Genomic DNA, 19,470 nt, shown 5'->3' on the forward strand with positions numbered 1-19,470 from the left:
CAGAGTTGGCAGATGGTTTTGGTGTAGAAGAAAGAGGAATCTCAGAGGGAAGAACTTTCTGTGGTAGTTCTTTGGAGGAAGTGTCTTGTTGAAGGGGTAATGCTTCTTCTAAAGGAACATTGCTTAAGGACACAGCCTGGTCCTTCAGGGCTTCATGCACTCGAGAATTTGGAGAGGGAGTGACTTCTGCTGAAGACTGGACCATTTCTCTGTGAAGAGGAGCTCTGCCTGTTGGAGGAGTTAATTTCTCAACATGTGCAAGGTCTTCAAGACACACAGCGGACTGATATTTCATCAGTTCTTTGGAGGGAGGAAGGCCTCTCTCTTCAACAGGATCAGCTTCTATCTGCTCCTCTGGTACGTTTGTTGCTTTCTTTTTTTCTGCACTTGGCACTTTTGTCTCTTTCCATTTTTCCTTCTCCATTTTGTGAACAACTGCAACCTCTTCAAGTTGACTTGTTTCTTCTGCTGCAGTGAAGACATGTTTACTCCCTCTAATTGTTATTGGCTCCTGACCCTCACTGTCATGCAGACAATGAACAATGACTTCTTGGTCAAGATGCCTGCTCACTTCTGCCTGATGAGTTTCTACTTGTTTCTCAGGCACCACAGGTTTTACTGGAACTTGCTTCAAGCTGACGACCTTGGCTTCGGCTTCCTTCTCATTGGTTTTTGAGGTAACTTTACGCTTTATCTTCTGTGTCGCTGCTGTTTGTGTCTCTTGAAGAGGACTCTGTAACTTCATTAGTTCTTTGGAGGGAGGAAAGGCTCTTGCTTCAAAAGAATCAGCTTGCTGACATGGTTCTGTTATTTCTTTGTGTAATGATGCTTGTGTTTTAACATCAGCCTCCTTGAGTTGATTTACTTGCAACTGATCTTTGTAGGATGCACGTGTCCTTGGTGGAGGTGTCCCGTCTGTATCTTGTACATGACGGAAGGTGCCTTTATGCTCAAAAGGTTTGTCTGCATTTTCTGTGGACTGTAGTTCCTCAAGGGGCTCAGTCCGGTACCAGGCAGGAACATCCCCCTTTTCCTTCGTCTGATTGTCAAAGGTTCTGACTTGGTGATCCAGTGCAGAGATCATTTCTCCTTGAGTCTCCTTGAATGAAGACACTTCCTCAGCTCTGTGCTCAGCCTCAAGACGAGCTGGATTGTTGATCGCGTTCCAGTCAAGATAGAAGATTTGCACAATTGAGTGGTGACCAAGAAGAAAGTGACACAGACCAAAGATTACATTTTATTATGTGTTTAGCTCCAGGTTATTCTCATATATAACACTACATTACATACACTACACACGTATACAACAACAAAACACACAAACAAATACAGGAATAAGATGAGTAAAAATTCATGCTAGCATAGTTACCTTGTTGCTGATGTCTTTTTGAATCTTTTGGTTGCGGATGAGCTAGACGAGCAAGGTCTCGTTCCTCAAACTCTGGCCTTTTCTCTGCTTTAATTGGTTCTTGAGGAGACATTTCTTTTGTTGTGCTAGCTTCTGAAATCTTTGGGATTTCAGTGACCATCCTTGGTTGATCTGCAATCTTTTTGGCTTCTTCGAGAATCATTTTTGTTTTTTCTGGAAGAGTCTTTGGGATTTTAGGCATCATCCTGGATTGGTCTGGAATCTTGTTGGCTTCCCCACGTATCGTTTTCGTTTTTGTTTTTTCTGGAAGATTGTTGAGTTCTTGTGGCTCATTGTTGGGAAACAACAGTGTTTTGGGGGACTCCTCGGTGATGGCTTCAGATTGTCTTGTTTCTGGGATAACTTCGAAAAGATTTGTAAGATGATTAATTTGAAAAAGCAAAGTAACACTGACAAGTGGACAGCAAGCAAACAGACACACACAGACACACACACAACAAACAGCATTTGTCAGGTTTACTGTGCAGTACCTCGCACAGAAGCAGGTTCTGCTTTAGGGCTGATAAAATTTAAGATACATGCTTCTGGAAGAGGCAGCACGGTGGACGACTGGTTAGAGCGTCTGCCTCACAGTTCTGAGGCCCCACCTGTGTGGAGTTTGTACGTTCTCCCCGTGCCTGCGTGGGTTTTCTCCGGGCACTCCGGTTTCCTCCCACATCCCAAAAACATGCATGGTAGGTTAATTGACAACTCTAAATTGCCCGTAGGTGTGAATGTGAGTCCGAATGATTGTTTGTTTGTATGTGCCCTGCAATTGGCTGGCAACCAGTTAAGGGTGTACCCTGCTTCCTGCCCGATGATAGCTGGGATAGGCTCCAGCACGCCTGCGACCCTAGTGAGGAGAAGTGGCTCAGAAAATGGATGGATGGATGCTTCTGGAAGAATTTAATTTTGTTGAAACTAGTGCTTTTAAGATTACAACTCAAGTTCGGTTCAATGAGAAGACTGATTTCAAGGAGAGTTCTTCACATGACTGCAAATGCTGTCAATGCATTCTATTAGTATGCGCTCATAAAGAGCTTAAACTAGGCCCAATAAAAAATGCGGCCAATTAAGACAAGTAAAGAATGAAAAGATGTTACCTTGCACTTTAGACTCTTCCCTTCTTTTCTTGAAAGGCTCAAGCTTGGATGCTTCAGCTTGAGCTTTCTTTTCCAGTGGTCTTACTTTGTAGTCAGCCAAGGTCTCTTTTGGGGCCTCTCGAGAGTCAGATGTTGGCTGGGCTACAAAGTGATATTCAGTGACCTTTGTGATCACCACCACTTCAGGTTTAGGTTGGAATTCTATTTCTGGTTCAGGTTCTAGTTCAATTTCTGGTTCAGGTTCTGGTTCAACTTCTGTTTTTGGTTCTGCTTCTGGTTGTGGTTCTGGTTCAGGTTGTGGTTCTTCTTTTCTGTATCGTTTCAATTCTTCAAGGTTAAAAGAGAAAAATGACTTCAATGACTTTTGCCATTTGGGAAAGATGTAAAAGAAATACAAACACTGACAGACTAACAGCAATGCTAAACAACACAATAAGACTCTAGACACAAACAAAACACTTTTTTTAAGTGACGCTTCTAAAGATGAATATTGATTATTTGTAATATTCTTACCTTCAGGGACGACCTGTTCAGGGACCACCTGTTCCTCTTGTCGAGGCAATGCAGCAGCCATCATCTCCAGGTTCTTGGCATCAGGTTCTTTAAAATATTGGCACTCATTTGACTTTTCAGGAGCAAGGAACACGTCACAAGAGGACAAAAGTGCCGGGAATAAGGAAGAACAAGAGCAGGTATTTGCAGATACCTTTAGGTCGAGTGGGTGGTCGAGCTACAGGTGCAGAGGGAGTCTCCTCTGGTGTTCTGTGAACTTTGGGAACTTAAAAGATAGAGAAAGCTAATGTTAAAGCTGCAAAGGCAAAATACTGTGTTCTAATTAGGGTAGTGGTTTTTGTTTAGATTGTGTTCTGGCCTAATGGCTGCTGGCTTGTCCTGAGTGTTCAATGTGGCTTCATAAAACAAACAAAACAGATCAACTGGCCGAGAAGATTTAGCATTGAGCTCGGTAGTGTCGTCTTTGGCATCAGCAAGCTCAACTCAATGAGCCAAAGTTGGTGCAAGCAAGAAAATTTGGCTGTAGAAATCTTTTTTTAAGAAATATGCATGCATAAACAAAAAAAAGCTTCATTTGTTGTCCGAAGCCAGCTACTGCTGAAGAACTGGACGAAATACCAAGGACTGAAGCAGCAGATCAAATACCTGCAATGGTTCAAAGTAAGGAAGTCGACGTGTTTAAGATTAATGTGGCTTTCCTGCTCTTACCAGAGATGCTGAGATTGGCGTTGGAGATGTGAGGACCACAGACCACCCGGTAGTCGCCTTGGTCTTTGGCCTGGCAGTTGTGGATCTTCAGGCTGTGGCATTCACCGTCGCTGCAGATGCTGTATTTTTTGCCGTCCTCCAATTTCTGGGTTCCTTTGTACCAGGTCAGCGTGATCTCCGGGTAGTTGATCCTGATCCGGCAGTAAAAGGTAGCGCTCTTGTTTTCAGACGTGGTCTGGTCACTGATGTCCTCCATGACAGTTACAGGCTGTGGATTGAGAACCGCATTGAATCCTTTTATCAGTCGATCAACTTAGTGCTTTGTTGAAATGCACTCCATGATCATGTTTCTTTATCTTGTATATTATTTAGTCAAAAGGGACTTTGCACATTAATGAACAACAGCATGCTATTACACGTTTTTCACATTAAAATGTTTGAAAATGTGTCCAAGTTAGCATAACTCTTGATTGCAATTGGGGTGCCTCGGTAGGTACCAAAAAATCCACATCAGGAAATCAGAAGTTACACAACAATAAAAGAATTTCACACAGATACATCCTGGAAAATGGGTCTATAAAGTGCAGAGTGCCAGAGCTACACTGTCAGTTTATAAAGTGCATGGTTTCTTGTGTAAAGTGAGGAGTTGTAGGTATTCTATGAATAAGTCTGTCAGCCTTGTTGGGTTAGTCTGGTGAGGACCAAGCCACTGGCGTTTTACTCGTGATTTCCACATGAGAAGCCCAAACAAATTAACAAGACAGAAAGCAAGGTATGAGAAAGAGATGAAAGACAGAAAGAAAGACAGAAAGCAAGGTATGAGAAAAATACTGATGAATAAATTTTTCCACCTGTTCTCTAGTGATCACAACCATCATTGCTTTAAAAATCTGATGGACTTTTACCTCCGTGTTCATGCGTCCCTCCAGCTGCTGGATGAGGCGGGCCATATCTTCTTCTTCAACCGGGCTGCCATGTTCCGCTTCCTGCAGGAGAACACAAGAATGACCTAAAATCAACACATTCATTCTTTGGAAAAGACATAGAAAAGCATGTATACACTAAAGTGAGTACAAGGTCAAGGAGAAAGTGTAAGTAATGGATTATTCTTCTCCTCAGTTTTTCCCCTATTCAGGGTTGCCATTTTTTTGGATGAAGTTTTGGTGTAGTTTTTCCCAAGTCTCCCTATTTATCCAGTCTTGGGACAGGCACTGAGTGCGACTGATTTAAATGAACACCTCACCTTCAGTTTGCCTACATCCATAGTATGGTCCATACCGTAACATACCTTCATAGCGACACTCATAAGACCTGACAGGAAGTTTCTCACCACTTTTCTAGCCTCCATCTCCTTCTCCCGCTTCAGGAGCTCCACCGCCTGGAGGATGGCTCGGTAGTCGTAGATTTGGTGATCCCTCAGAATCTTCTCATAGTCTTTGGGCTCTTGACCTCGGAGCAACTCTACTAAATTGATCTCTTCTTCTTTTTTGGGACTCTTCTGCTTAGAGGGGGTCCTAGCACACACAGGAGGAAACATGAACATGACATCCCACAATGCACCTGATATGTACAGTATTTACAGAACAATACAGTACAGTACATTACGTGTAACAATGTGCGTAAAAATGTGACAGTTGTCAGTATAGAAATGTCAAAGGGATTCTGTTATTTTAAGGAATTCAATTGCAAACAGCAAAAACAAAAAAACACAACAAAGGATAACATATCTAACCTCTGATGACTTACTTCTTCAGCTGGATCCTGATGTCCTGCGCCACTTGCTCTTTTTTGGTCACTGTCATCTCGGCACTGCACTCAATCTCGCCGTGCTTGTTCGAGGCCACGCAGCGGTATTGGCCGGAGTCTGACTTGGTCACCTCCTGGATCTCTAGTTTGGCGTCCTGGCCCTTGTGCTCCATGAAGATGCGACCGCCGGGCGTGAGCTGCCTCCACTTGCCCTTCATCCACTTCACGCTGGGGATGGGTTCGCCTCCGATCTTGGCGATAAAGGTCGCCAAGCCCTCTGCGGGAAAAGAACACATATCACATTGTATGTGATGTTTATGAGTGGAGTTGTGTCTTTGTCATCCAGGTCATGATAATACACAATCCACAAGGCTTCTTCAGTTCCAAATTCATCAGCCACACCTGGTAACAACAACAACCCTCATGTGACTACCCCCAGGGGACACACCCATCACAAACATAAATAGGGGGATGCCACAACTAAGAGTGAGAACTGAAGAAGCCTTTTGGATTAATGGCGAATCTTGAACAACCCAGAAAAATCCAATTGTATCCATTCACATTTTGTGAATTACTGTATGAGTGGAGCATTGTGGACTATTTTGCATGTGAGGAGGACTCCTGTAAATATTTGACATGATGAATTCAGGTTCATTAGTCACATTACAAAGTGTTCTGAGAAGTAGGAGCAGGTAGTGAGAACATCCAAATCCTGTTTCAGTGGCTGGGATGAAGAACGTTTGGACCAACTTACTCTCTGTGACAGAAACACTCTTTGGTTCCTCGATGAAGAAAAGGTTGTCTCGACGTTTCACAGGTTCTGGGACAGCGGTGGTGGGGACAATAGCAGAGATGGCTGGAGTGGCCTTAGATTCTTTATCTAGAGAATGCAACTGAAGTGAGTACCAAAATAGCAAGTATTTTCATCCCTGATGTGAACACAGTGTGGTTGTCACTAAATGTGGATCCATCCATCCCAATGTACCTTTTATGGTGACCTTAGCCTTGCAGAAGTCCGTCCCGGTGGCGTGGCTGGCCTTGCAAAGATAATCCCCTGCTGCGGTTTTGGTCACCTGGCTGATTTCCAGACAGGGTGTACTGCTGACAAAAGTGATCTTTGTGCTTGTGCTGGACCTGATCTCCCTCCTGTCCTTCATCCAGTTGATGGTGAGTGGAGGAGTGCCACTAACATGACATTTGAGGATCAGATTATCGCCTTCGCTCAGTGTCACTGGCTGCAGTGGGACGTCAAATTTAGGAGGCTTTGCGCTTTCTAAAAGACCAATGGCATAACAATAGCACATACGCACAAGTGAACATCATGCATGCACACTTCTTGTAGACAGACTTCAGCTATAAGCGCACAAGATGTTTTAGTATTTGCGAGCTCAACTTGATCTTCTCTATTGTTAAGATTTCCTGGTTTTATTGAATGAAAGAAACAACTTTCCAAAATAGCATGGACTAGCTGTTGCTATGTTACATACTTTGAAGCAATGTTGCAATGGAGTAGTTAATGAGGACTTGCTTCCTTAGGCTATATTTATTCTATGTTACAGGGAGCCACGGCAGCCTCGTTTGCTTGAATCCCATCGAGGGATTTTGGCCATTTTTTTCCACTCTGTATTCAAGTCTTGCTAAGTTTCTCCACGGTCTATCACAGTAACAGTGATGGGCCATGGGGAGACAGGGCAGCTAAGTCCCAAAGGATCAAAGGCGCACTAGGTTTTGGCCCATGTTTTACCACGTCAGTACATTCCCTCCCGACCGCCACATTCTGATGGGATCCCTAAAATTCTGTCAAGGCTTTCTTCAAATTAAACTTTGACAATCATGGCCTATCACGTTTGCCCATCCAATCCCATCCCCCAAGGCTGTCTCACAACCATTCCGTTTTGTCCAAGATGGCCTGAAACGAGGTTGCCATGGTTGCTGGGGATATGGTGTAAATGTAGCCTTACTCAAAATCTTCTGCCCTTAAGCCTAAAAATGAGATAATAATAACATGGAAATCAAATGAATAGAAACACATACCTGAAATGGTGAGAGAAACCTGACAGGAAGCTTTTCCTGCCTCGTTGGAGGCCTTGCAGGTGTACACGCCGCAGTCAGACGTGACCGAGTCTCGGACAAACAGAACAGCCGTGTTGTTCTCAAAGGTGACATCGTATTTGTCCGAGGGGCAGATTTCTTTGTTGTCCTTGTGCCAGATGACTTTCAGAGGCTGGGAGCCAGAAAGCCGAGTCTCCATGGTGACTGTCTTACCCACCGAATCCGTCATGGACTCTGGCGGACGCTTGATAAAGCCCGGAGGAAGTGCACGTTCTGTCATGAAGGAAGATAGTGAAGAGACACAGGTCATAACGTGATGCTTTACCAAAACAGTCCAGCAACATCCTGTCCTCCTAAACTAAAGGACCTCAACCCGGAAACATAACCCAAAGGAAGATCCAAAGTTCGTATGTGTCACCATCAAGTAGCAGGAGGTTAACATTAGTGTCTACAGTCTAAGGAGGGGATGCAACCATTAGAAAATAAGAGCCTGTTAGTGTGTTACCTATTTTAACAAACGCATGACAGCTGTCAGTGCCTCCCGCATTGGAAATTTCACAAGTGTATTTTTAGGAGTCGCTGGTTTTCACATTATACTGATAGGAAGCCCAGATCAGCTTGTCGTCCTTCTTCCAGGTCACGGTGACCCTCTGGCTGCCGGTGTAAGTACAATTAACCCTTAAGGCTTTATCCAATTCATGAGAGATGTCTTGCAGTTTCTTGACAAATCGCACTTGTGCTGACAGAAGCAAAGTAGCGGTGAAGTTAAGGTTAGTTTCTGTCTTTTGAGGGTAAAGGGTGCACATTGTGCAACATGCATTAGTGATGAATGAATGATGCGGCTAGCTTGTTGGTTAGTGGTACATAGTTTGATGTCAGTGTAAAAAAGATCACAGCCTTCGTGTTTGGACATTTCACAAGTGCATTTTTGTGTAGATTCTCAGTGAACCAGGTCATGGTAATCAGCAAAATTTAACTGAGTAAACTGGACTCAACAACAACAATAACAACAATAACCCTCATATGACTACCGCTAGAGGACACACCCACCAGAGATATAAATAGGGAGACTCCAGACTTAATATTAAGTGAAGAAACCTTTTGGGTTAAAGGTGAAACGCCTTCAAAAACTATCAAAAGTCCAGTTGCATTTTTTTCAAATCCTTCTTTGAGTTCACAAACACTGGCTGACTACCAGTGGACATGCATGCAAAGGTTAAAGGTTTTTGGAGTCAGAAATAAGCATCAAAGCCTACCAAGAGGAGCCATGTAGTTAGTGTGACAAGATAGAAAACACATTATGTTAGCAGTTATGCGATGATTATTGTGCTGAGTATGTAGTCAAATGGTTTGGTTGTGTGCTGTGAGATTCTTCTTAGGGGAAAGATGAGTTTTGGCTCAAGGAAGGTTGGGAAACACTAACTACTTCTATGCCAGCGCGAATGCTATTACCAGAGCCCAAAAATAAAGCTACATTCATGAAAAACACCTTCATATTCCATCAGCTCCAGTCTCCCGCTCAGTATGATCCATCCATCCATTCACTATATCATTTATCCTCATGAGCTAGAGTCTATCTTGGCTGACCCTGGGCGAGGATATGGGTACACCCTGGACTGGTCGCCGGCCAGCCAACCAAAGGGCACATACAGTATAGACAAAATCCATTCACACCCACATTCACACCTCAGGATGATTTAAAGTCTTGAATGAACCTAACCTGCGTGTTTTTGGAATGTGGAAGCAAACCAGAGTGCCCGGAGTAAGCCCACACAAGTACAAGGAGAACAGGCACACAAGAAGGCCGAAGCCAAGATTCAAACCCTGAACCTCAGAACTAGGCAGACCTCCTAATCACTCGTCCACTGATCCACTGATGTGATAACCCCAAGAGAGATGTATTTTCCAAATGGAATAACACGAAAAAGGAAAGTCTGAAAAGGAGCATCACCTGTCACGGTCACATTACAGCTGCTGGAGGCTGAGCCCACAAGGTTCTCAGCCTTGCAGATGAACTTGTCATGGTCAAATTTGGTTATTTGCAGCAGTTTTAATGTGGCAAGACCTTTGGTGAAGTCCATCAGACACTTGGTGGACTGGCGCAGTTTCCCGTCAGCTTTAAACCAAGCTGCAGAGATTTCGGGAGTTCCTCCAATTCGGCACTGGAGGGTGAGCGAATCACCCAGCATTACCTCAACCGGCTCCATCTTTTCGACAAAATATGGTCGCTCTGAAGTGAGAATAAGCAGGGTTGAGTGTAATATAGGGAGGGACACAAATAAATCGTTACCATGCACATTTAATACCTAGAATGGACACATGTGCATCGCATTTTTCACTTCCGACTCCGTTGTCGATTTCGCAAGAGTATCGTCCTGCTGCTTCTAGCTTGTCAGAGTTAAGAACCTCAAGAATGCAGGAGGTGGATGTGGTGATGATGTTGTACTGGTAGGAGGCCCAGATGAGGTTGCCATCCTTCTTCCAGATCACATTCACTCTGGGCGTTCCAGCAAATGTGACTTCCAGACTCAGAGGCTTGCTCTTCTCCAAGTGTAGGTCCCTCAACTTTTTCACAAAGTGAACGGGCTCTGCAAGAAGTAATTGCATCGTGAGTCATGTGATTCTAAAAAGTGCGAGTGCAAATGGCAAAAAAGTCCTACCGTTAACAAAAAGGTAAAAAGTGCAGCTTTTCTTCTCTGCATTGTTGATGACCTGGCAGGTGTACTCTCCGGAATGGGACGGTTCCACTCTGTGAAGAACCAATCTAGCGAGATCCTCCTTCAGGGAGATCTCACACCCTCTACCGTGCTGCATTTCCTTGGTGCCCCGGAACCATTTGACTTTGAGGGGAGAGCTGCCTTTTACTTTAGCGCAGAAAGACACGTTTTTGCCAGGCAGCGTCACTTGAGCTTCAGGTATTTCCACAAAGAATGGAGGTTCTAGGTTCAAATCACAAAGATGGTTTGGAAGATCACCTTTTCATCAGCACCCTGAACTCGTGCTGAGGACCTACTGACCTGTTACATGCATAGAAGCACTGGTCTCGCTGGCCCCCACAGCATTAATAGCTTTGCAAGTGTATTTGCCAGAATCCGACATTTTGATTCTTGGAACTCTTATTGTACAGCTATTATCAGAAAAGCTCATATCGTAGTCACACCCACTTGCGATCTCCTGGCCATTGTGGAACCAGAAAGTTGTTAAAGGAGCAGAGCCAGTGACCCTGCACTCCATCTCACCGGGTTTGCCCACAACAAGGTGAGTGTCTCTCAACTTTCTTATGAAACTAGGAGGAATCAACTTATCTATGACCAAAGACACACAATAAGTTAGAAAGGTTTTATCTGTTTTGCTCAGATAAGATTGCTTGAGCGAGCACAAACCTGAGACCGAGAGTTTAGCTTTGCACCAGGCCGAACCAACGTGGTTCGCAACCTCGAGCTTGTACTCGCCAGCATCTGCTTTATCAGCAGATTGGATTTTCAGGCATGCCACCTTCTTTAAGAAGGACATCTGGTACTTGGGACCGGCAGAGACTTCCTTGTTGTCCTTAAACCACTTGACTTTCAGCTCAGGTGAGCCTGACACTGTGATCTCAAGAGCTGCATTTTCGCCTGTCTTCACATTCAAAGACTCTGGGCTATCCACAATAGTGGCAGGTTCTAGAGGTTGGAGAGAAAGGCACTGAGCGACTCAAATGTACAAAAGATGTGATTTCATAAAGGTTTGGACTTCAACCAACCTAAAACTGTCACGTGGGAGGTGCACTCCAGAACTCCAGAGTCATTCCTCAGCTGGCAGGTGTATTTGCCAGCTGTGGTGGAATCTGCGTTGGGTACGACAAGCGTGACCACATTGTTCTCAAAAGTTATCTTCCTGTTGTCCTCGTCTCTAAGAATGTGATCTTTGTCCTGAACCCAGGACACACTCAAAGGCTCTGAGCCTTTGACCACCGCTGTCAGCGTCAGCTGTTCGCCAACTTTCACAGACTGATTTACCAGCTTTGTGTTGAACACGGGGGGTTCTAAATGGCGATAAATAGTTAGAAGATGAACACATGGCAGTAGGCTTTAAAGGACCAGTCAGGGATTGTGAACAAACCTTTTAATCTGATTGTCATGAGGCAGGATTCACTTCCCACCCTGTTTGACACCTGGCACTCATACAGACCGATGTCATCGGGCCCCAGTTTCATAACGTGGAGGGTAGTCGAGCTGCCCTCGTTGACCGTCTTGTACTTACTGCTCTCCTTCAGTGGCCTTTTGTCTTTGTACCAGCTCAACTGCAAAGGTGACGTGCCGTACATCTCACAGTGCAGACTGGCGTCTTTCCCTTTAATGCCCTCCACTGGCGAAGGAGTTTTGATAAAGGAGGGCGCCTCTGAAATAAACATCAGCATTCGTCAACAAGCAAATCTTTGTTCCTGCTAGCCGAAGGACAGGGGCGCATCATGAAAACACATCAAACTTCAACGAGAGGAAATCTCTGTCTTATTCCATCAGAAATATTTCTCGAAGACTCATGCTCTGGGATTCCTGTTCATGCAGGATTCCACCAAAATACACCATAAAACAAGGCAAGAGGTATGGAGACGTCTGGATCCTATCTTGAAGTTTAAAATTTAGAGGTTAAGTAAATTGTTTCTATAGTGTCGCTTGAATAAGACCCACAGACGATCATTATGAATCCTACAAAGATTATGACTTGGAATACAAATCTGGATGAGGTGAAATTTGGCATATCTTCTGCTCATGCAATGCAAATCTATAGCAAAATAGAGCTGTTGTAAGATTGCTGACCTTGGACCGTGAGCACGGTGCTGCAGCTCACACTGCCAGCATCATTTTGAGCCTCGCAGGTGTACACGCCGTTGTCGTCCAGCCTCGCCGAGCGCAGCAGGAGGAGCGCAGTGGAGTCCACAAACATCGTTTTGATGTCGTCTCTGTCTGTGAGCTTTTCGTCATTTTTGAACCAATACACATTGAGGGAATGCGCAAAGGAAAGTTTGCATTCCAGTCGCTGCCCCTCCCACAGTTTTACAAAGGTTTTGGAAGGAAGTTTCTGGACAAATTGTGGTGGTTCTGCAAAGCCAAAAACAAGCAGAGACAGTCAGCGGAGGTTACTGCAAGCAACATCACCATGCTGCAGCCAGGAGAATGACGAGGAGGATGAAAAAAGAGCACGTGTGAAAGAGCAAATGCTTCTTTTAATCAAGTTGTGGACATTGTGAGGAAAAAAAGTCAAACCTTTCACTGACAACTGTGCTTCACTTGTTATTACGCCCGCTTCATTGCTAACTTGGCAAGAATAAGTTCCTCTCTGCAGGTTCCCGACAGAGTCCAGCTGGAGAGAGGAAGAATAGTCCTTGTATCTTATCCAACATGATGGACCGGCCACCAGTTCCACATCATCCTTGAACCATTTAACTGTGAATGGTGGTGTTCCCTGAAAGACGCTTTTCAAAAGCACTTTGGTCCTTGGAACCACAGCCTGGGACTGCGGTTCCACTGTGAACTGCGGTGGCACTAGAACCCACACAAGAATAAAGTTTAATACATGAACAAGATGTTTGCTAGACAGTGCAAAAGTGTGCAGGTTTTGAATGGCGACCTTTGGCTGTGACGACTGCACTGCTCACAGAGCTGCCCACCGTGTTGCTAAGGTGACATGAGTACTCTCCTGTGTCCGAGCTGTCCATCAGCCTAAACTGCAGCTGGACCATGTGGTCCTGCTGCCACATTTTATACTTGGAACCCTCACTGATGTTTTCTTTCCCCTTGGTCCAGGCAATGGAAATCGGAAGAGAACCGACTGCTTTGCACTCCATGGTGACCACTGAACCCAAAACTGCTTGAATGTTTTTTAGCGTCCTTGTGAAAGTCGGAGCAATTTCTTCCTCTGTGAAAGTGAAAGGTGATTAGAGGACAAAAACAAACATGGGAATGTTGAGAGCACATCTGTGTGACAAACCTAAAATGACCAGCGTGACTTGACAGCGACACTTTCCCACAGAGTTTGTGGCCTCCATAAAATATTCCCCAGCGTCTTGCACCTCGCAGGATTGAATGCTTAGACTGCTGAGATCCTTTTCGTGACACAGATGATATTTTCTACTGGAGAGGATCTCTTTGCCATCTGTGCTCCATCTTATAATGATCTCAGGACTTCCAACTACTCTACACTCAAGTTTAACCGGATCCCCACAAGTCACTTTGACTGTTCCTGGCTTGTCTTGGATGGAAGGCGGTTCTATGATACCAAGAAAAGGGTCACTCACTGGTCTAGTTACATCTGTTAAGTCAAGAGGTTTACATTGGGATATGAAGAAGAGGTACCTTCCACAACGAGAGCTGCAAAGCACTTTTCCTGTCCAGCCTCATTCACGACTTGGCAAGAGTACTTCCCGCCATGAATTGTCTCACACACGGGAATCTGGAGAGTGGCCACCGAATTTTCAAATGTTCTCTTGATTTTGGGATCCTCTTGGATCCATTTGTCATCTTTTTGCCAGTTTACGCAAAGAGGTGGAGAACCGTCAATGGTGCAGGAAAAAATGGCACCATCTCCCAAAATAGTCAAGATATTTTCCATCCTTTGGATGAATCGTGGCAGCACTAATAAAGAGAAAAGTCACAATTGTGGCAAAAGTTATCACACAACAGAGCTTTTTGGCGTCAGTGTAACAAATAATCACGGACCCTTGAAAACTGACCTTTCAGGGTTAGAGCTGCGGCACCAGAACAACTTCCCACCTCGTTAGCAACCACACACTCGTAAGAACCCACATCTCGCACCTGACAGTCCAGGATTTTCAAGGCCATGTGCTCATGGTCGACAATGAAATACCTATGGCTGGATGTGATTGGCGTTTTATCTTTCAGCCATGTGACGTTAAAGGGAGGACTTCCTGTTACTTTGCAAGCAAACGTGGCGGTGGACCCTTTAATGACTTCAAGGGACGCCAGCTGGTCAACAAATGTAGGGGGTTCTGAAATAATAGGCCAAACAAACATTTTAAGCGGTCTTTAGTTTCTGTGTAAATTCTCCGTCATCCAGGTCATTTTAATTTGCAAAGGTTGGATGGAAGTACCTGGACTTCTTTATTATTAAAATTTTAATCCAAAAGGCTTTTTCAGTTTCAAATTTTGGGTGTGGTGTCTTCCTATTTATGTCTCTGGAGAGTTTGTCTTGTCCCCTAGGGTTAGTCAAAATATGTCATAAGTTGTTACCAGGTGTGATGGGGTAAACAGTGTCCAAATTCAGGAGAAACAGGCTGGTGTTAAAGAGGTGAGAAAGAAGCCATCTTTGTCAACTAGAAAGGGCGAGGAGGAGGTTTATGCTATCACTTATCGTCTGTTTACAACGATGTCCTGACATCTCGCCTATAAATATTGTCTCACTCCATGGGAAGAGTGGCCACTAACAAGTCTTTATGCCACAAGGCAGGTGAACAAGTGGTTGCTAGGCAAAATGCTCATTCACCAGCCACTCCGGGCAACCACACCACCAACAACAAAAACAACAACCCTATTGTGACCACCCCCAGGGGACACACCCACGAGAAACATACATCTTTAGAGGGTCTTTAGATGTATTGAAGAACGTGTGAGGATTCCTGGATGAAATTTCCCCCAACAGGAATATTTCAGGGGGGTGCTGTGTTCTGTCCATTTGGACTAAATCATTTTTTGTATTGTGGAAACGAGGCTTGTATGTCTTGGTGCGAAGAGTGACTTGAACAAAAGCAATGGGAGTACGGATTGACTAAAGTCCAAACCAACCGTTCACTTGCAGCTCGAAGCTGCAACTTTCTGTGCCTGCACCATTTTGCGCTTGACAGATGTACGTCCCGATGTCGCTCTCGCTGGCGTTCAGGATCTCTAATGTGACCACAGAGTTGAGGAAGGACATCTTGTGTTTTGTACTTGGTTCAATGGGGACGCCACCCCTAAACCAGCGAACACAGATCTCTGGAGTGCCGGCAACCTTGCACTCCAGCACGTGCTTGGCTCCTGCTTTCACCACTGAAAAACGGTTGGGTTTCTCTTCAAAAACTGGGGGTTCTGGAGACAACACAGAGGAGTTACTTAAGTCACCTGGACAAGGGAAGCCAAGTGCTGTGGACCAATAATGACCTGGAACAAAAAGCGTGGCCTGGCAGGAGGTGGCACCAATGTTGTTGTGTATTTTGCAGATATAAAGTCCGGAATCAGAGGGTGTCACAGACACGAACTCCAAAGACGTAGAGCCATTGTGTCTGATTATAGACTGGTCGGCGCTGGGATGGATCTCCGTCGTGTTTTTAAACCATTTGGTGTTCATGGGTGGTGTGCCAGACACATGGACGTGAAACTTTACCTTTGACCCAGGCAAAACATTCATAGATTGTGGCCTTTCAATAATACTTGGTGGTTCTGTTGAAAGACAAACCTTATTCGTTAAATCTTATTCAACTGCAATGCAGAGAGTGTGTTCTAACCTTGAACAACCAAGATGGCAGAACACTTGGTGGATCCTGCTGCATTGGTGGCCACGCAGCCGTAGCTGCCGCTGTCCTGGCTCTCCAGAAGATTGATTTCCAGCAATGCAACGTTTTCAGAGAAGGAGCACTTGTATTTATCATCTGTCTGGATGTTGTTGTTGTCTTTGAACCACTGGATGGTCATCGGCAACGAGCCTAATACCAACGTTTCCAGATGAGCGGATGAACCTGTGATGCCTTCTGTCTCCTTCAGTTTTCTTGTGAAAGTTGGCTTAATAATTTCATCTGTGTCAGAGTGTGAAAGTGGGTTAAAGTGGCTGTCAGGATGAAAGAGAATGGAAGGAATGAAAGGTTGAGCTGACCTAAGACTGTGATTGTGGCTTCACAAAATGTTGTGCCAGTGTTGTTTTCTACTTGACACATGTAGTCACTGCTGTCGCTTTGCTCTGTTTTCAAGATCCTAAGCATAGATCTGAAGTCTGTGCTCAGTACTTTGTATCTCGGACCTGAGCTCAGCTTCTTTCCAGCCTTAAACCATCTAGCCTTGAGCGGCTCGGTGCCTGAGAATCGGCATTCAAGCGTGGCTGTGTCACCTTGCGTCACACAAATGGACTTTGAATGTTCTACAATACTTGGTGGCTCTGCAATATAGAACGAGCTAAATTAGCTGCTGAGATTTTTCCAAGCAAGGGCATTGGATGTAAAGAAGACAAACACAAACCTGACACTATGAGGATGGCAGTGCATCTTTTACTACTGGCTGCATTCTGAACCTGACAGATGTACTTTCCACCGTGACGAAAATCAACATTTTTCAGAGTCAGCACTGCGCATTTGTCTTCAAAGAACATGCTGACATGCTGGTTTTCTGTGAGCTCCTGATTGTCCTTGAACCAGGACACTGTCATGGGAAGTGATCCAGACACACTGCACCTCATCAAAACGTCAGAGTGCGCTGAGCATGACATATCCTCAACTTTGTGAACAAAAGATGGTGGTTCTGAGGGAGAAAGTGTTACACTTTTTTGCAAAAGTCAAATTGCCACATTCTGGCTACTACATTCACAGCAGAACCGTCACAAGACTTGCATGATATATGAGCTAAATGACAGATAGTGGCTGTCTTTTTACTGACCAGTCAGGGAAATGTGGCAGGAGCAGGATGTCTCGCCAACATCGTTAGCCACAGTGCACTGGTACAAGCCAGAATCTCCACCCTCACACTTTGAGATTTGGAGGGAGATTGTCTCATTCTCAACATAGATCTTGTGTCTTTTATTGTTTCGTATGGGCTTATCATTGTGGAAGAAACATATTTCAAATGGTGCAGAGCCTGAAATGGTTCCTTCCATGACTATGTTGGATCCTTTAACAATTTCGAGCGATTCAAAAGGTGTCACAATCGAGGGAGGATCTAGAAACAGGAAATGATAGTAACTATAGTGATATTAAATTCACACATTCATATGTGGCAACAATATCCGCCTGGTCAGCAGGGCCCTTGATTGTGTCCAATAATACTGAGAACTTGGATCGGCCTCAGGAAGCCTGCACTTAGACCAGACAGAGACTTTGTGACAACAAACCAAGCTGGCTGTTACCTTTGATGTTAACTGAGCTGCTGCACTCATCTTTGCCGGCCTCACTGGATGCCACGCAGATGTATTCGCCACTGTCATCTAAGGAACATTTGTCAATCTCCAAAGTTGCTATGGAACCATCAAAGGACGCCTTGCATCTGTCATTGGAACTTATGTCCTTGCCATCCTTAAACCATGAAACTATGACAACAGGCGTGCCGTGCACTTTGCAAGACAACTTGAAAGGTTGCCCGGTTTTCAGCAGCTGCGAAGGCACCAACTTAATTACAAATGTTGGCGGATCTGTAGAGAAGACAAAATGCTCAGTCAAGAGGGAAAAAACTATTTCAACTACACTCACTAGGCAGACAGAAGCACCTTTGACAAAGAGAACTGCAGTGCAATCCACCTTCCCGGCCTCGTTGCATACTTGGCACGTGTACCTAGCAGAGTCGATGAGTTTGACTGAGTGAAGCTCCAAAGAGCTCAAAAGATGCTCTCTCTTAATAAAATATCTCCCCCCAGAAAACATCTCTTTCTCCTCTCTGAACCATTTAACAAACAGAGGAGTTGACCCTGTGAAGGCTGCTTTGAAGACAACGTTGGATCCTGGTAACGAGTCGCAAGCTTCCGGTTCTTCTGTGAAGACTGGAGGCTCTGGAGTCATATTGGAAGAAAAACAGGACACGCAATGAATGGGACACCAGGAACCAGTCAGCCCATTCTGGTTTTCCTTCAGCAAATAAAACAAGTCTAACCTTTAATGGCCAAAGTACCGCTGGTCTCTCTCTCGCCGGCGCCATTTGATGCCCGACAAGTGTAAACGCCAGCATGGCTGTTCCGCACATTGTTGATCAGCACAGAGGCTTTGTTGTCACTCCATTCGATCTTATAATTATCACCATTGTGGAGTTCTTTGTTGTCTTTGTACCAAGAGACCACCATTGGCTGCGATCCAGCTACTTTGCACTCCAGAGTGAGGCTTGTGCCGATGTTTGCGTTGATTTTCTTTAGAGATTTGGTGAAGGAGGGGGCAACTGGCCGGTCTGTAACATGAATACATTTACCATACACTTCTCATCATTGCTTCCTTACATTATCTACATGCTTAGAGATGATGTATTCGTGGGTAAAACTAACCGATAACGGAAATTGAACATGTGCACTGGTCTTTCCCAACTTTATTGGACACCTCCATCTTGTACTGAGAGGTGTCACTCTTTTCTGTGGCCAGAATCTTTAGGATGGCAGTATTGTCCTTTACACTCATCTTATGTTTGCGTCCACTGATCATTTCCTTGCTGTCCCTGAACCACTTGACTTTCAGGTCTGGGCTTCCAGAGATGGTGCACTCCAGTGTGGCCGAGTCACCTGACATCACACTGATGAACTCTGTTTTCTCTGAGATTCTTGCAGGTTCTAAAACACAATACTTATTTTAAATTGTGGAATTATCTGAAGAGTGAAATGTTTCTGATCAACACATTGCTGCTTTAACCTTGAACGGTTAGGACGGCTTCACATGTTTGCTGGCCCGCCTCGTTCTCCACCAGGCAAGTATACTTGCCACCGTGCTTTATTTGAACAGGGGAGAACAAAAGACTGGCAATGTTGTTCTCAAATAAAGTTTTCACATTTGGATCTTCATCTCTGAGCAACTCAGAATCTTTCATCCATTTGACTGTGATGGGAGGGGAACCTTTTATTGTTCCCTGCATTTTAACACTGTTGCCCAGCACTGCTGCAGAACTCTCAATCCTCTTTGAGAACATCGGAGACTCTGCAACGGTAGACACAACCGAGCTGAAAGCATCAGAACATGGACCACAATTTGATCGGGCTCCAGATGTGAAATGTTCGGTGAAAGTCTACATGTCA

At 44.7% G+C, this 19,470-nt stretch overlaps 1 protein-coding gene across 4 annotated transcripts in view; it reads right to left on the reverse strand.

Annotated features, from left to right (window-relative positions):
• Positions 1–19,470, reverse strand: part of ttn.1 (titin, tandem duplicate 1) — a 196,003-nt gene that overhangs the window by 120,777 nt on the left and 55,756 nt on the right. For all 4 annotated transcript variants that reach the window (XM_061792602.1, XM_061792600.1, XM_061792601.1 and 1 more), the window contains 35 exons: positions 19,091–19,372; positions 18,733–19,011; positions 18,351–18,638; positions 17,971–18,249; positions 17,614–17,895; positions 17,148–17,426; positions 16,734–17,012; positions 16,375–16,653; positions 16,010–16,297; positions 15,666–15,944; positions 15,312–15,593; positions 14,243–14,518; positions 13,866–14,144; positions 13,501–13,779; positions 13,141–13,428; positions 12,777–13,055; positions 12,330–12,611; positions 11,632–11,910; positions 11,273–11,554; positions 10,914–11,192; positions 10,548–10,835; positions 10,191–10,469; positions 9,837–10,118; positions 9,482–9,760; positions 7,513–7,803; positions 6,464–6,751; positions 6,233–6,358; positions 5,479–5,755; positions 5,063–5,246; positions 4,638–4,718; positions 3,733–4,000; positions 3,218–3,289; positions 3,025–3,111; positions 2,512–2,838; positions 1,370–1,771 (listed from right to left, as the gene is read on the reverse strand). In XM_061792602.1, the coding sequence (XP_061648586.1) occupies positions 1,370–1,771; positions 2,512–2,838; positions 3,025–3,111; positions 3,218–3,289; positions 3,733–4,000; positions 4,638–4,718; positions 5,063–5,246; positions 5,479–5,755; positions 6,233–6,358; positions 6,464–6,751; positions 7,513–7,803; positions 9,482–9,760; positions 9,837–10,118; positions 10,191–10,469; positions 10,548–10,835; positions 10,914–11,192; positions 11,273–11,554; positions 11,632–11,910; positions 12,330–12,611; positions 12,777–13,055; positions 13,141–13,428; positions 13,501–13,779; positions 13,866–14,144; positions 14,243–14,518; positions 15,312–15,593; positions 15,666–15,944; positions 16,010–16,297; positions 16,375–16,653; positions 16,734–17,012; positions 17,148–17,426; positions 17,614–17,895; positions 17,971–18,249; positions 18,351–18,638; positions 18,733–19,011; positions 19,091–19,372 (9,150 nt within the window). The remainder of the gene's footprint in view (positions 1–1,369; positions 1,772–2,511; positions 2,839–3,024; positions 3,112–3,217; positions 3,290–3,732; positions 4,001–4,637; positions 4,719–5,062; positions 5,247–5,478; positions 5,756–6,232; positions 6,359–6,463; positions 6,752–7,512; positions 7,804–9,481; positions 9,761–9,836; positions 10,119–10,190; positions 10,470–10,547; positions 10,836–10,913; positions 11,193–11,272; positions 11,555–11,631; positions 11,911–12,329; positions 12,612–12,776; positions 13,056–13,140; positions 13,429–13,500; positions 13,780–13,865; positions 14,145–14,242; positions 14,519–15,311; positions 15,594–15,665; positions 15,945–16,009; positions 16,298–16,374; positions 16,654–16,733; positions 17,013–17,147; positions 17,427–17,613; positions 17,896–17,970; positions 18,250–18,350; positions 18,639–18,732; positions 19,012–19,090; positions 19,373–19,470) is intronic.

Source organism: Phyllopteryx taeniolatus, chromosome 12 (assembly GCF_024500385.1).
Source record: "Phyllopteryx taeniolatus isolate TA_2022b chromosome 12, UOR_Ptae_1.2, whole genome shotgun sequence".
NCBI lineage: Eukaryota > Metazoa > Chordata > Actinopteri > Syngnathiformes > Syngnathidae > Phyllopteryx > Phyllopteryx taeniolatus.